The following is a 13,258-nucleotide window of genomic DNA, read 5'->3' on the forward strand; positions in this document are numbered from 1 at the left end:
CCACTCCACCATTTATTGTTTGTAGATTTTTTGTTGATGACCATTCTGACTAGTGTGAGGTGATACCTCATTGTGGTTTTGGTTTGCATTTCTCTGATGATTAGTGATGTTGAGCATCCTTTCATGTGTTTGTGGGCAATCTGTATATCTTCTTTGGAGAAATATCCATTTAGGTCTTCTGCCCAATTTTGGATTGGATTGTTTGTTTTTTTAATATTGAGCTGCATGAGTTGCTTGTAAATTTTGGAGATTAATCCTTTGTCAGTTGCTTCATTTGCTAATATTTTCTCCCATTCTGAGGGTTGTCTTTTTGTCTTGTTTATGGTTTCCTTTGCTGTGCAAAAGCTGTTGTTTCATTAGGTCCCATTTGTTTCTTTTTGTTTTTATTTCCATTACTCTAGGAGGTGGGTCAAAAAGGATCTTGCTGTGATTTATGTCATAGAGTGTCCTGCCTATGTTTTCCTCTAAGAGTTTGATAGTGTTTGGCCTTACATTTAGGTGTTTAATCCATTTTGAGTTTATTTTTGTGTATGGTGTTAGGGAGTGTTCTAATTTCATTCTTTTACATGTAGTTATCAAGTTTTCCCAGCACCACTTATTGAAGAGGCTGTCTTTTCTCCATTATATATTCTTGCCTGGTTTATCAAAGATAAGATGATCATATGTGTGTGGGTTTATCCCTGGGCTTTCTATCCTGTTCCATTTATCTATATTTCTGTCTTTGTGCCAGTACCATACTGTCTTGATTACTGTAGCTTTGTAGTTCAGTCTGAAATCCGGGAGCCTGATTCCTCCAGCTCCATTTTTCTTTCCCAAGATTGCTTTGGCTATTCGGGGTCTTTTGTGTTTCCATACATATTGTGCAATGTTCTGTTCTAGTTCTGTGAAAAATGCCATTGGTAGTTTGATAGGGATTGCACTGAATCTGTAGATTGCTTTGGGTAGTATAGTCATTTTCACAATGTTGATTCTTCCAATCCAAGAACATGGTATATCTCTGCATCTGTTTGTATCATCTTTAATTTCTTTCATCAGTATCATAGTTTTCTGCATATAGGTCTTTTGTTTCCTTAGGTAGGTTTAGTCCTAGGTATTTTATTCTTTTTGTTGCAGTAGTAAATGGGAGTGTTTCCTTAATTTCTCTTTCAGATTTTTCATTATTAGTGTATAGGAATGCAAGAGATTTCTGTGCATTAATTTTGTATCCTGCTACTTTACCAAATTCATTGATTAGCTCTAGTAGTCTTTTAGTAGCATCTTTAGGATTCTCTGTGTATAGTATCATGTCACCTGCAAACAGTGACAGCTTTACTTCTTCTTTTCTGATTTGGATTCATTTTTATTTCTTTTTCGTCCCTCATTGCTGTGGCTAAAACTTCCAAAACTATGTTGAATAATAGTGGTGAGAGTGGACAACCTTGTCTTGTTCCTGATCTTAGAGGAAATGGTTTCAGTTTTTCACCATTGAGAACAATGTTGGCTGTGGGTGTGACATATATGACCTTTATTATGTTGAGTTAAGTTCCTTTTGTGCCTACACTCTGCAGGGCTTTTATCATAAATGGGTGTTGAATTTTGTCGCGAGCTTTTTCTGCATTTATTGAGATGATCATATGGTTTTTCTCTTTCAATTTGTTATTATGGTTTATCACATTGATTGACTTGCATATACTGAAGAATCCTTGCATTCCTTGGATAAACCCCACTTGTTCATGTTGTATGATCCTTTTAATGTGCCGTTGGATTCTGTTTGGTAGTATTTTGTTGAGGATTTTTGCATCTTTGTTCATCAGTGATACTGGTCTGTAGTTTTCTTTCTTTGTGATATCTTTGTCTGGTTTGGGTATCAGGGTGATGCTGGCCTCTTAGAATGAGTTTGGGAGTGTTCCTCCCTCTGCTATGTTTTGAAGAGTTTGAGAAGGATAGGTGTTAGCTCTTCTCTAAATGTTTGATAGAATTGGCCTGTGAAGCCATGTGGTCCTGGGCTTTTGTTTGTTGGAAGATTTTTAATCACAGTTTCAATTTCAGTGCTTGTGATTGCTCTGTTTATATTTTCTATTTCTTCCTCGTTCAGTCTTGGAAGGTTATACTTTTCTAAGAATTTGTCCATTTCTTCCAGGTTTTCCATTTTATTGGCATATAGTTGCTTGTAGTAATCTCTCATGATCCTTTGTATTTCTGCAGTGTCAGTTGTTACTTCTCCTTTTTCATTTCTAATTCTGGTGATTTGAATCTTCTCCCTCTTTTTCGTGATGAGTCTGGCTAATGGTTTATCAATTTTGTTTATCTTCTCAAAGAACCAGTTTTTAGTTTTATTGATCTTTCCTATTGTTTCCTTCATTTCTTTTTCATTTATTTCTTATCTGATCTTTATGATTTCTTTCCTTCTAACTTTGGGGGTTTTTTGTTCTTCTTTATCTAATTGCTTTAGATGTATGGTTAGGTTGTTTATTTGAGATTTTTCTTGTTTCTTAAGGTAGGATTGTATTGCTATAAACTTCCCTCTTAGAACTGCTTTTGCTGCATCCCACAGGTTTTTGGGTCGTTGTGTTTTCATTGTCATTTGTTTCTAGGTATTTTTTGATTTCCTGTTTGATTTCTTCAGTGATCTGTTGGTTATTAAGTAGTGTATTGTTTAGCCTCAGTGTGTTTGTATTTTTTACAGATTTTTCCTGTAATTGATATCTAGTCTCATAGTGTTGTGTCGGAAAAGATATTTGATACAATTTCAATATTCTTAAATTTGCCAAGCCTTGATTTGTGACCCAAGATATGATCTATCCTGGAGAATGTTCTATGAGCAGTTGTGAAGAAAGTGTCTTGTGTTGTTCTGGGATGGAATGTCCTATGCATATCAATTAAGTCCATCTTGTTTAATGTGTTGTTTAAAACTTGTGTTTCCTTATTTATTTTCATTTTGGCTCCTTTGTCCATTGGTGAAAGTGGGGTGTTAACGTCACCTACCATGATTGTGTTACTGTCGATATCCCCTTTTACGGCTGTTAGCATTTGCCTTATGTATTGAGGTGCTCCTATGTTGGGTGCATAAATATTTACAATTGTTATATCTTCCTCTTGGATCGACCCCTTGATCATTATGTAGTGTCCTTCTTTGTCTCTTGTAATAGTCTTTATATTAAAGTCTATTTTGTCTGATATGAGAATTGCTACTCCAGCTTTATTTTGATTTCCTTTTGCATGGAATATCTTTTTCCATCCCCTTGCTTTCAGTCTGTATGTGTCCCTAGGTCTGAAGTGGGTCTCTTGTAGACAGCATATATACGGGTCTTGTTTTTGTATCCATTCAGCCAGTCTATGTCTTTTGGTTGGAGCATTTAATCCATTCACGTTTAAGTAATTATCGATATGTATGTTCCTATTACCATTATTTAAAAATTGTTTTGGGTTTGTTATTGTAGGTCTTTTCCTTCTCTTGTCTTTCCTGCCTAGAGAAGTTACTTTAGCATTTGTTGTAAAGCTGGTTTGGTGGTGCTGAATTCTCTTAGCTTTTGCTTTGCTGTAAAGGTTTTCATTTCTCTGTCAAATCTGAATGAGCTCCTTGCTGGGTAGAGTAATCTTGGTTGTAGGTTTTTCCCTTTCATCACTTCAGATATGTCCTGCCACTCCCTTCTGGCTTGCAGAGTTTCTGCTGAAAGATCAGCTGTTAACCTTATGGGGATTCCCTTATATGTTATTTGTTGCTTTTCCCTTGCTGCTTTTAATATTTTTTCTCTGTATTTAATTTTTGTTACTTTGATTATTATGTGTGTTGGTGTGTTTCTCCTTGGATTTATCCTGTATAGGACTTCCTGGACTTGACTATTTCCTTTTCCATATTAGGAAAGTTTTCAACTATAATCCCTTCAAATATTTACTCAGTCTGTTTCTTTTTCTCTTCTTCTTCTGGGACCCCTATATATAATTCGAATGTTTGTGTGTTTAATGTTGTCCCAGAGGTCTCTGAGACTGTCCTCAATTCTTTTCATCCTTTTTTCTTTATTCTGCTCTGTGGTAGTTATTTCCACTATTTTGTCTTCCAGGTCACTTATCCGTTCTTCTGCCTCAGTTACTCTGTTATTGATTCCTTCTAGAGAATTTTTAATTTCATTTATTGTGTTGTTCATCGTTGTTTGTTTCATCTTTAGTTCTTCTAGGTCCTTGTTAAATGTTTCTTTCATTATGTCTATTCTATTTCCAAGATTTTGGATCGTCTTTACTACCATTACTCTGAATTCTTTTCCAGGTAGGCTGCCTATTTCCTCTTCAGTTGTTCGGTCCGGTGGGTTTTTACCTTGCTCCTTCATCTACTGTGTATTTCTCTGTCTTCTTGTTGTGCTTAACTTACTGTGTTTAGGGTCTCCTTTTCACAGGCTGGAGGTTCGTAGTTCGCATTGTTTTTGGTGTCCACCTCCAGTGGCTAAGGTTGGTTCAGTGGGTTTTGTAGGCTTCCTGGTAGAGGGAACTGGTGACTGTGTTCTGGTGGATGAGGCTGGGCCTTGTCTTTCTGGCGGGCAGGACCGTGTCCAGTGGTGTGTTTTGGGGTGTCTGTGACCTTATTATGATTTTAGGTAGCCTCTGTGCTAATGGGTGGGGTTATGTTCCTGTCTTGCTAGTTTTTTGGCACAGGGTGTCCAGCACTGTAGGTTGCTGGTTGTTGAGTGGACCTGGGTCTTAGCATTGAGATGGAGATCTCTGAGAGAGCTTTGGCCGTTTTATATTGCATGGAGCCCAGAGGTGTCTGGTGGACCTGTGTCCTGAACTCGGCTCTCCCACCTCAGAGGCACAGGTCTGACACCTGGACGGAGCACCAAGACCCTGTCAGCCACATGACTCAGTAGAAAATGGAGAAAGAAAGAATAAAATAAAATAAAATAAATTATTAAAAATTAAAAAGTCATTAAAAAAAAGAAATGAAGAGAGCAACCAAATGTAAAAGGAAATCCACCAGTGATAACAAGCGCTAAAAACTGTGCTAAAAAAAAAAATGGACAGACAGAACCCTAGGGCAAATGGTAAAAGTAAAGCTATCCAGACAAAATCACACACAGAAGCATACGCATACACACTCACAAAAAGAAAAAGGAAAAAAATCTATCTATCTATCTATATATCTATATATAAAGAGGGCAACCAAATCAATAAACAAATCTACCAATGAGAATAAACTCTAAATACTAAATTAAGATAAACATAAAACCAGAAACAAATTAGATGCAGAAAGCAACCCCGAAGTCTACAGTTGCTCCCAAAGTCCACCGCCTCAATTTGGGATGATTCATTGTCTGTTCAGGTATTCCACAGATGCAGGTACATCAAGTTGACTGGAGATTTAATCCGCTGCTTCTGAGGCTGCTGGGAGAGATTTCCCTTTCTCTTCTTTGTTCGCACAGCTCCTGGGGCTCAGCTTTGGATTTGGCTCCGCCTCTGCTTGTAGGTTGCTGGAGGGCATCTGTTCTTCGCTCAGACAGGACGGAGTTAAAGTAGCCGCTGATTCGGGGGCTCTGGCTCACTCAGGCTGGGCGGAGGGAGGGGCACGGAGTGTGGGGCGGGCCTGCAGCGGCAGAGGCCGGCGTGACGTTGCACCAGCCTGAGGCGCGCCGTGCGTTCTCCCGGGGGAGTTGTCCCTGGATCCTGGGACCCTGGCAGTGGCGGGCTGCACAGACTCCCCGGAAGGGAGGTGTGGATAGTGACCTGTTCGCGCACACAGGCTTCTTGGTGGTGGCAGCAGCAGCCTTAGCGTCTCATGCCCGTCTCTGGGGTCCGCGCTGTTAGCCGCAGCTCGCGCCCGTCTCTGGAGCTCCTTTAAGCAGCGCTCTTAATCTTACCCTCTTTTCGCGCACCCCGAAACAATGGTCTCTTGCCTCTTCGGCAGCTCCAGACTTTTTCCCAGACTCCCTCCCAGCTAGCTGTGGCGCACTAGCTCCCTTTAGGCTGTGTTCACGCCGCCAACCCCAGTCCTCTCCCTGCGCTCCGACCGAAGCCCGAGCCTCAGCTCCCAGCCCCGCCCGCCCCGGCGGGTGAGCAGACAAGCCTCTGGGGCTGGTGAGTGCCGGTCGGCCCTGATCCTCTGTGCGGTAATCTCTCCGCTTTTCCCTCCGCACCCCTGTTGCTGCGCTCTCCTCTGCGACCCCGAAGCTTTCCCCCTCCGCCACCCGCCGTCTCCGCCCGCGAAGGGTCTCCTAGTGTGTGGAAACCTTTCCTCCTTCACACCTCCCTCCCACTGGTGCAGGTCCGTCCCTATTTTTGTCTCTTTTTTCTTTTGCCCTACCCAGGTACGTGGGGCGTTTCTTGCCTTTTGGGAGGTCTGAGGTCTTCTGCCAGCATTCAGTAGGTGTTCTGTAGGAGTTGTTCCACATGTAGATGTATTTCTGATGTATTTGTGGGGAGGAAGGTGATCTCCACGTCTTACTCCTCTGCCCATCTTGAAGGTCTCTCCTTTATAATTGTTTTAACATGGTAATTTCAGAATAATTTTTACTCATTTTTGGAAAATGCGATTATGAAGCAGGTTTTTGGTCCTTGTGGTACATTTTTCTTAAGTCGAAGAGTGATGCTGATTTTCATACCTCAAGATGGTGTGAAGGGGCTGCATCAGATGCTCTCATTCATTTACTTATTAAACAAACCATTAGGGAGTGCCAACGATGACAGCAAACTCGTGTCAATCCTGAATAACTTGTATCTTGGTTTTGTTTTTCATTGTTTATCTTTTTTGGCTTTAGTATATACTCCCTCCCTTTAATCCGTAGCAGAGGATGTTTTAAGTTGGCTGAACTCATAAAAAGCCTCAACAGGGATACTTTAAAATTTTTACGTTTTGTGTCTTAGTCTGTTTGGAGACTCAAAGATGGGAACTCTTCCAACCAAACGTAGATACTCAAATAGACATGAAATTTTGTGTATTTTTTCGGGGGTTTGATCCCCACCCCCAAAGCCCACTGGGACCCAGAGAGTGTTTCATTTGGGCCGCAGCATCTGTTTAGAGAGGTACTGGAAGATCATTCTGGTCAGGAGCTCAGGCAGAGGTTCCTGAAGGGCAAAGCAAGAAATGAGAACTTTCTACTGTAAGTTGTGTGGACTCCTTGAAAGTCTCTGAGAAGAGTGGGCTTCTGGAAGAGTAAGCTAGCAGCAGTTTAAAATACAGGTTTGAAGGCAGGAGATTAGGGTTGGGAGGGTAGGTTTGGAGACTTGCAAAATCTGGACAGGTAACAATGAGATTAGCAACTGAAGCAAGAAAATTTTAAAAGGTGATGCGTAGAAAAGAGAAGGGGATCTTGTGGGAATCAGATCACCAGACTCTCTTGAGTTGGTTTCCATCCTGGACTCAAAACCTCCGTGGTGTGGTTTCCCACAATTGTCGCTGTGTGGCTCTTCTCAGCTACTGAGTGTTGTTGAGGGAGCACCAACTCCAGCAGCTGATACCCTTTAAAGAGAATAATTTCCAAATTCAGTGTTGCTCCAGAGGCTGTTCACTTCCTCCATTTGGCTTCTGTTTACTCATTGCAGTTGGTTTTTTAAAACAGTCTCCTCAGCCTCTCTGTAACCCAAACTTACTTAAAGTCACCTCAGTCTTTATCTTCTTCCCATCAGGCTCCAATAATCCATTTTATCCACTGCTACCACATTAACCCTTCTGAGGCTCCCATGTGATCTGTGCCATTTGTGACCAGATATCTCAGTTCAGATGTTCAGTGACTCAGAGTAAAGTCCTCCGATGACGAATTTCTATAAGTACTTGTCATCCCACCTCTTCTCCTCCCTAAGAACCTTGTTTCACAAAGTTCTCAATCTCTTCCCTACATCTTCAGCCTCTTACTCTGCACTGGCTCTTGCAGCTCAGCCTACTGACGTGATCCCGTCTCCCCATCCTGACACATTTCCTTCAGTTGTGCTCCGTTACCTTAAATAAAGTCCGACTCCTTAAAGAGGTTTGCAAAAAACAAAAACAAAAACTGCATTATCTGGTTCCAAAGCCCTTGTCCTTGAGCGACCATCCTGTTCGGCTGGCTTCTTCCCTTTATACTCAGAGTTCGTTAAAAAATGTAAAGTCTTCATTATCTCCCCAGTCATGGAAAGCAAAAACTTAATTCTTGCTTCTTTGTCCTCCCCCATGTGTATCCGGAAAATTACCAAGATAATTCTTCCCCGTGCTGGATTGCATCTTTTTCTCTGTGTCCCTTCTGTCCCTCCAGACGAGTGTGGTGGCCTGCTCATTACCTTCTCTGCCACCTGTTTCTTCACACTCCAGTTCAAGATGCCATTGCTGTGAAAATGATTCTCCTAAGAAGCACATCTGGTTGTGTCCTGGTGGTAGGTCTTCTCAGTCAGACTGATTAAAATTGAGCCCCTCCTCCACCAAGGCACTCTTGATCTCATTTAACTTGTATCATAGTCACTTTTTTTTCCTCCCCCAAGCAAGTATCTTTTTTTTTTTTTTTTTTTTTTTTGCGGTACACGGGCCTCTCACTGTTGTGGCCTCTCCCGTTGCGGAGCGCAGGCTCAGCGGCCATGGCTCACGGGCCCAGCCGCTCTGCAGCATGTGGGATCTTCCCGGACCGGGGCACGAACCCGTGTCCCCTGCATCGGCAGGCGGACTCACAACCGCTGCGCCACCAGGGAAGCCCAAGCAAGTATCTTCTACGATACTCTGCAGTTGATTTAGCTTGACTGTGTAATGTCTGCTGCTCACCCTACCTCCCAGGGTAAGCTCCCTGAGTTGGAGATTTTTGTCTATTTTTATCTATTTTGCTTACGGACATAGCCTAAGTGTCTGGTACAGAGTGAGCTTTCCATACATATTTGTTGAATGTCATAATGTCAATCCCCATTTTCGAATTCTCTTCCTTCTCCCTCTGGGTATAGGATAAAACCCAAACACCTAATAAACTTCCCCCAGGCTTGCAGGATCTGGCTCCAGCCCCCTCTCGCACCTCTCACCTCTGGTTCCCCATCTTGGCTGACACTCCGGGTTTCTCTGGGTTTCTTGAAGCTCCCAGACATGCCATGTTCTTTCAGGCCTCTCTATTCCTTTTGGGTCTCTTCCTCTTTCCAGAAATCCACTTCTCTTTCTTCCTCACGTGGGGAGAACAGTTCCTTTTCTTTCAAAATCTAGCCCCAAATGGTACGTGGCACGCCCGGGGGGTGTTTTCCAACTCTGTGAAGCAGAGTCAGCTTCTCTTTGCCTCCGTTGAATTTGGCGGAGTTCCCCGTCACAGCAGTTTTCCACACTGAGCCTCTGTCTCTTCCGCTAGAGTCTGCTCAACTGTGTCCAGATCTTCTGTGCATCTGCTCCAGAAATAATCAGTGTCTGGCGCACTATTAAGTGGTCACTTGAGACAGTGATTGAAAAGAGGGGCTTACCCATGCATTGAACCACGTCAAGTCAAAAGTTCAAAGCGGGCGTCCCTGGTGGCGCAGTGGTTAAGAATCCGCCTGCCAATGCAGGGGACACGGGTTCGAGCCCTGGTCCGGGAAGATCCCACATGCCGCAGAGCAACTAAGCCTGTGCACCACAACTACTGAGCCTGTGCTCTAGAGCCCGCGAGTCACAACCACTGAGCCCGTGTGCCACAACTACTGAAGCCCGCGCACCTACAGCTCGTGCTCCACAACAAGAAAAGCCACCGCAATTAGAAGCCCGCGCACCACAACGAAGAGTAGCCCCCGCTCGCCGCTACTAGGGAAATCCTGTGCGCAGCAATGAAGACCCAATGCAGCCAAAAATAATTAATTAATTAATTAATTTAAAAAAAGTTCAAAGTGCCTTCGCCATGCAATATGTCCAAATCGTTACTGCCTTCCCCCGTCCAATTTATGTCCCCCATGTTCCCAGCTTCCATGAATGAAGGGGGCCACTCCGCCGACGTGAACGTGGCCATCAGGAATGACCTGCCTCCTCTCCCCCATCCACCCAGTCAGTCCCGGGTCCTGTTGACTCCTGGCTTCCCAGATGTCACTCAGATTCATCTCCTTCCTTTCCGTCTTGCCCAGGAGCCTTTGCCAACCTGTCGTCATCTGTCACCATTGCACACGGCCCGGCATGTGGTTGAGGGTTCCATATGTATCTGTTGAATGATTGAATCTCCTGGTTAAAACCATATTGGATGGTAGCAGGTAGCACATCAGGCTGTAAGATCGAGATTCCAAGAACAGCCTGTGTTGCAAAGTCCAGGAAATTTTTCTGAAGGATGGTGTCAAGAGGCCCAGCAGAGTGGTTCTGGATTGGCCACAGCTCTAGATGTAATTGGACTTTTTGGAACGGCAAGTCCCTCCCACCTGCCTTGATTTCGCCAAGGAGGTTATTTTCTCAGATTATGCCTGTCATAAAAATTCAAGTCGGGGCCTCTTTACCTCACTGAGATCTATAGATGCTCATGTACGTTGGAAAAGAGTTTTATTCCAAGTGATAAGCGGTCAGAGTGCTTGTGGCCCTTAAGAAAGGGTCCCCTGGGCATTATGAGTTTGAAGGTCTTCATGTCCTCAAAACGTCAAGCTGTTGGGATTAGTCTAGATGGTACCTAATGTCACGCTCAACTCTCAATTTACAGGAGTTTTTTTTTTTATTAAAGCAAAGCACCAGGAACAAAAAGACCTAGACGAATTGTGGCAATTGTAAAATCTTATGAAGTGTAAGTGTTTCTAAGCACGGTCAGTGGATTTTAAGGCGGAGGCACTCGTTCAGTAGATGCTAGTACTTCTGCAGGTCTGGGTGAAGCATGGTTGTAGGAAAGAGCATTGTGGGTGGTGGAGATGTTGGCGCTGGAATAGACGGTTGATAAATGTTTTCTCCCTCCTCTTTTCTCAGCTGACGGTGTTAGAGTGATGGCATCTGTCAAGTCTTATTTGAGAAAGTGCTGGGCCAGTAGCTACGCTGTCATTTGACTCTTTGGATGCCCTGTCCCTGCCTCGTAGGGGAGGCTCCGATGGGTCAGGGGCGCTCCGTTCCTCCTCCAACACCTCATCCTTTTGCTCAAGCCTAGGTGAAGGCTGGGCACATTTGGTTGGGGTGCTCCAAATTCCTAGGGCTGGGCTGACTGTCACCAGCCTTTAGAACACGTTGGTAGGACTTCCATTCCAAAAGGCAGAAAGAGAAACAGAAGTTGGGTCATGTGGTTTCTGTCATCTGTAACCATGGCAAGCATTGGCCATCTGTGAGGCTCCCATTTTAACACTTTTCCTTCTCTCGCTCTTTTCCATCTCTTTCTCGGGAAAACAAGCTGAGGAAGTGGAGAGGCTGGCGGCAATGCGATCTGACTCCCTTGTCCCGGGTACCCACACCCCACCCATCCGGAGGAGGAGTAAGTTTGCCAACCTGGGAAGGATTTTCAAGCCTTGGAAATGGAGGAAGAAGAAGAGTGAAAAGTTCAAACACACGTCTGCAGGTAAGATTATGTTTTCCTTTGTTTCTCATCGGGCGTTTGTTGACTTCAGCTCTGTACGTTCATTCGTAGAATTTAATTACCCCAGGCTGTCGGAACCAAAGGAAGAGAATCCAGCCTTAGGGTTGCTCTTGTGTTTAGTGATCCTTCAGAAGGATGGAGAATGGCTTTTAGGTCCTATGTGTGTTCTCATGGCTCAGGTTTTTGGTTGTTGCTTTGCAATTTATAAAACCACCACTTCTATTTGATCTATAAATAGCTGAACTTGGAACTCCACCTTTCCCATACCTGTATGCTTTCATTCTAGCGTCGACAGTCCATTTCTCATTTTTCATCCTTATTTTCCCCGCTCCCATAAAAATCAACACAGGAGCAGAAAGTAAGTTATATATGGTTATTGGCAGATAGGAATAGGTTATTTCATGGAGACAAAAGCTCGAGTAAGCGAAGCATCATTGTAATGACAAAGATAACTATATAGTTCATAGCCGAGTGGACAGCAAAGGAATCTGGGTAAAGTCAGCGTGGCAGGGGTGTGAAGAGCACAGACTCTGGAGTCAGACTGTATGAGTTCAAGTCCCAGCTCTGAAACTTGGTGGCTGCATGACCTTGCTCAACTTAACTCTGTACCTGTTTCCCACCTGTAAGATAGGGGTGAGAATAGTACCTTACGGGACTTAGTGTTTGTGGGGTGTTTATGGCGGCACGTTATGTGGGTATTTTTTAATAAGTAAGAGTATTGCAGAGGGAGATGCATAGGGAAAGAAACGTGAAGAGTTCTGATTTGACCCTGTCGGGTTTGACATGAGGTGATGGAGGAGCCGTGCAGATTCTTTTTGTTTGTTTTGTCCTGATTTTGGTATTTATGTACCCGGGTCATTCCAGGGATACTCTGGGGCTTTTATTTCCTTCTTCCTCTGTGTCCTCAAAAATTCAGCCTGTTCTCCCTCTTCGTCAGAATCATCACCTCCTCTGTTTCTTGGTCCTCGCTCCGCTTTGGCTCACGTCTAAACTGTGAAATAGGCGATGATCTGCTTCTTGTACATGAATACTCGTCCACAAGTCTGAGAATTTTCATGCTAGCTGCTTTGGGAAATGAAAGAGAAGAACAAACATAGGGAAGTTGGAATCTGAAACAGTTCTCATGGTAGACATCCCCAGTTTCGTGCTTTCTGACTGTTTCTGAGATGGAAACCTCAGTGCCCTGTGGCTGTATATGATTTGTTCATTCCTGAGATGACAGTGAACCTCCGAATTCCATGAATTTCTAAATTGTCACCCCGCTGACATTTACCTGACTACACCCCACTCTTCACCTGACTGCATTCTCCCTTTTGGTCATTGTACAGACTTGTTAAGGTGGCATAAAATGTGTACGTCGCTTACGTATTTGTAAACACTACTGAGAGATTTACGTGCAAGGGAAACTCTAATGGATGACTCCTCGGTGTCCCCTAAGGGTGAAACAGAATAGGGCACTTACATCATTGCCTTGGAGAGGAGAAATCTAAATGAAATATATTTTCAGGCAGAGTGAGGGGTAAGACATGTGAACAGGAAAGAAGAAGGGAATGTTCTGTAAGCACTGGAAAAAATAACAATAAAGATTCCACAAGTTCCAGGCTTCCCTGGTGGCGCAGTGGTTGAGAGTCCGCCTGCCGATGCAGGGGACGCGGGTTTGTGCCCCGGTCCGGGAAGATCCCACGTGCCGCGGAGCGGCTAGGCCCGTGAGCCATGGCCACTGAGCCTGCGCGTTCGGAGCCTGTGCTCCGCAACAGGAGAGGCCACAACAGTGAGGCCTGCATACCGCAAAAAAAAAAAAAAAAAAAAAAAAAGATTCCACAAGTTCCTTTACGATGGTCTTCCTGACTCTGCTATGA

General features: G+C 43.8%; 1 protein-coding gene across 7 annotated transcripts in view; it reads left to right on the forward strand.

Annotated features, from left to right (window-relative positions):
- PHACTR1 (phosphatase and actin regulator 1) overlaps positions 1-13,258 on the forward strand; it is a 551,052-nt gene that overhangs the window by 333,240 nt on the left and 204,554 nt on the right. For all 7 annotated transcript variants that reach the window (XM_060023625.1, XM_060023628.2, XM_060023623.1 and 4 more), the window contains one exon: positions 11,217-11,381. In XM_060023625.1, coding sequence (XP_059879608.1) covers positions 11,217-11,381 — 165 coding nt within the window. The remainder of the gene's footprint in view (positions 1-11,216; positions 11,382-13,258) is intronic.

This window comes from Delphinus delphis, chromosome 10 (genome assembly GCF_949987515.2).
Source record: "Delphinus delphis chromosome 10, mDelDel1.2, whole genome shotgun sequence".
NCBI classification, from domain to species: domain Eukaryota; kingdom Metazoa; phylum Chordata; class Mammalia; order Artiodactyla; family Delphinidae; genus Delphinus; species Delphinus delphis.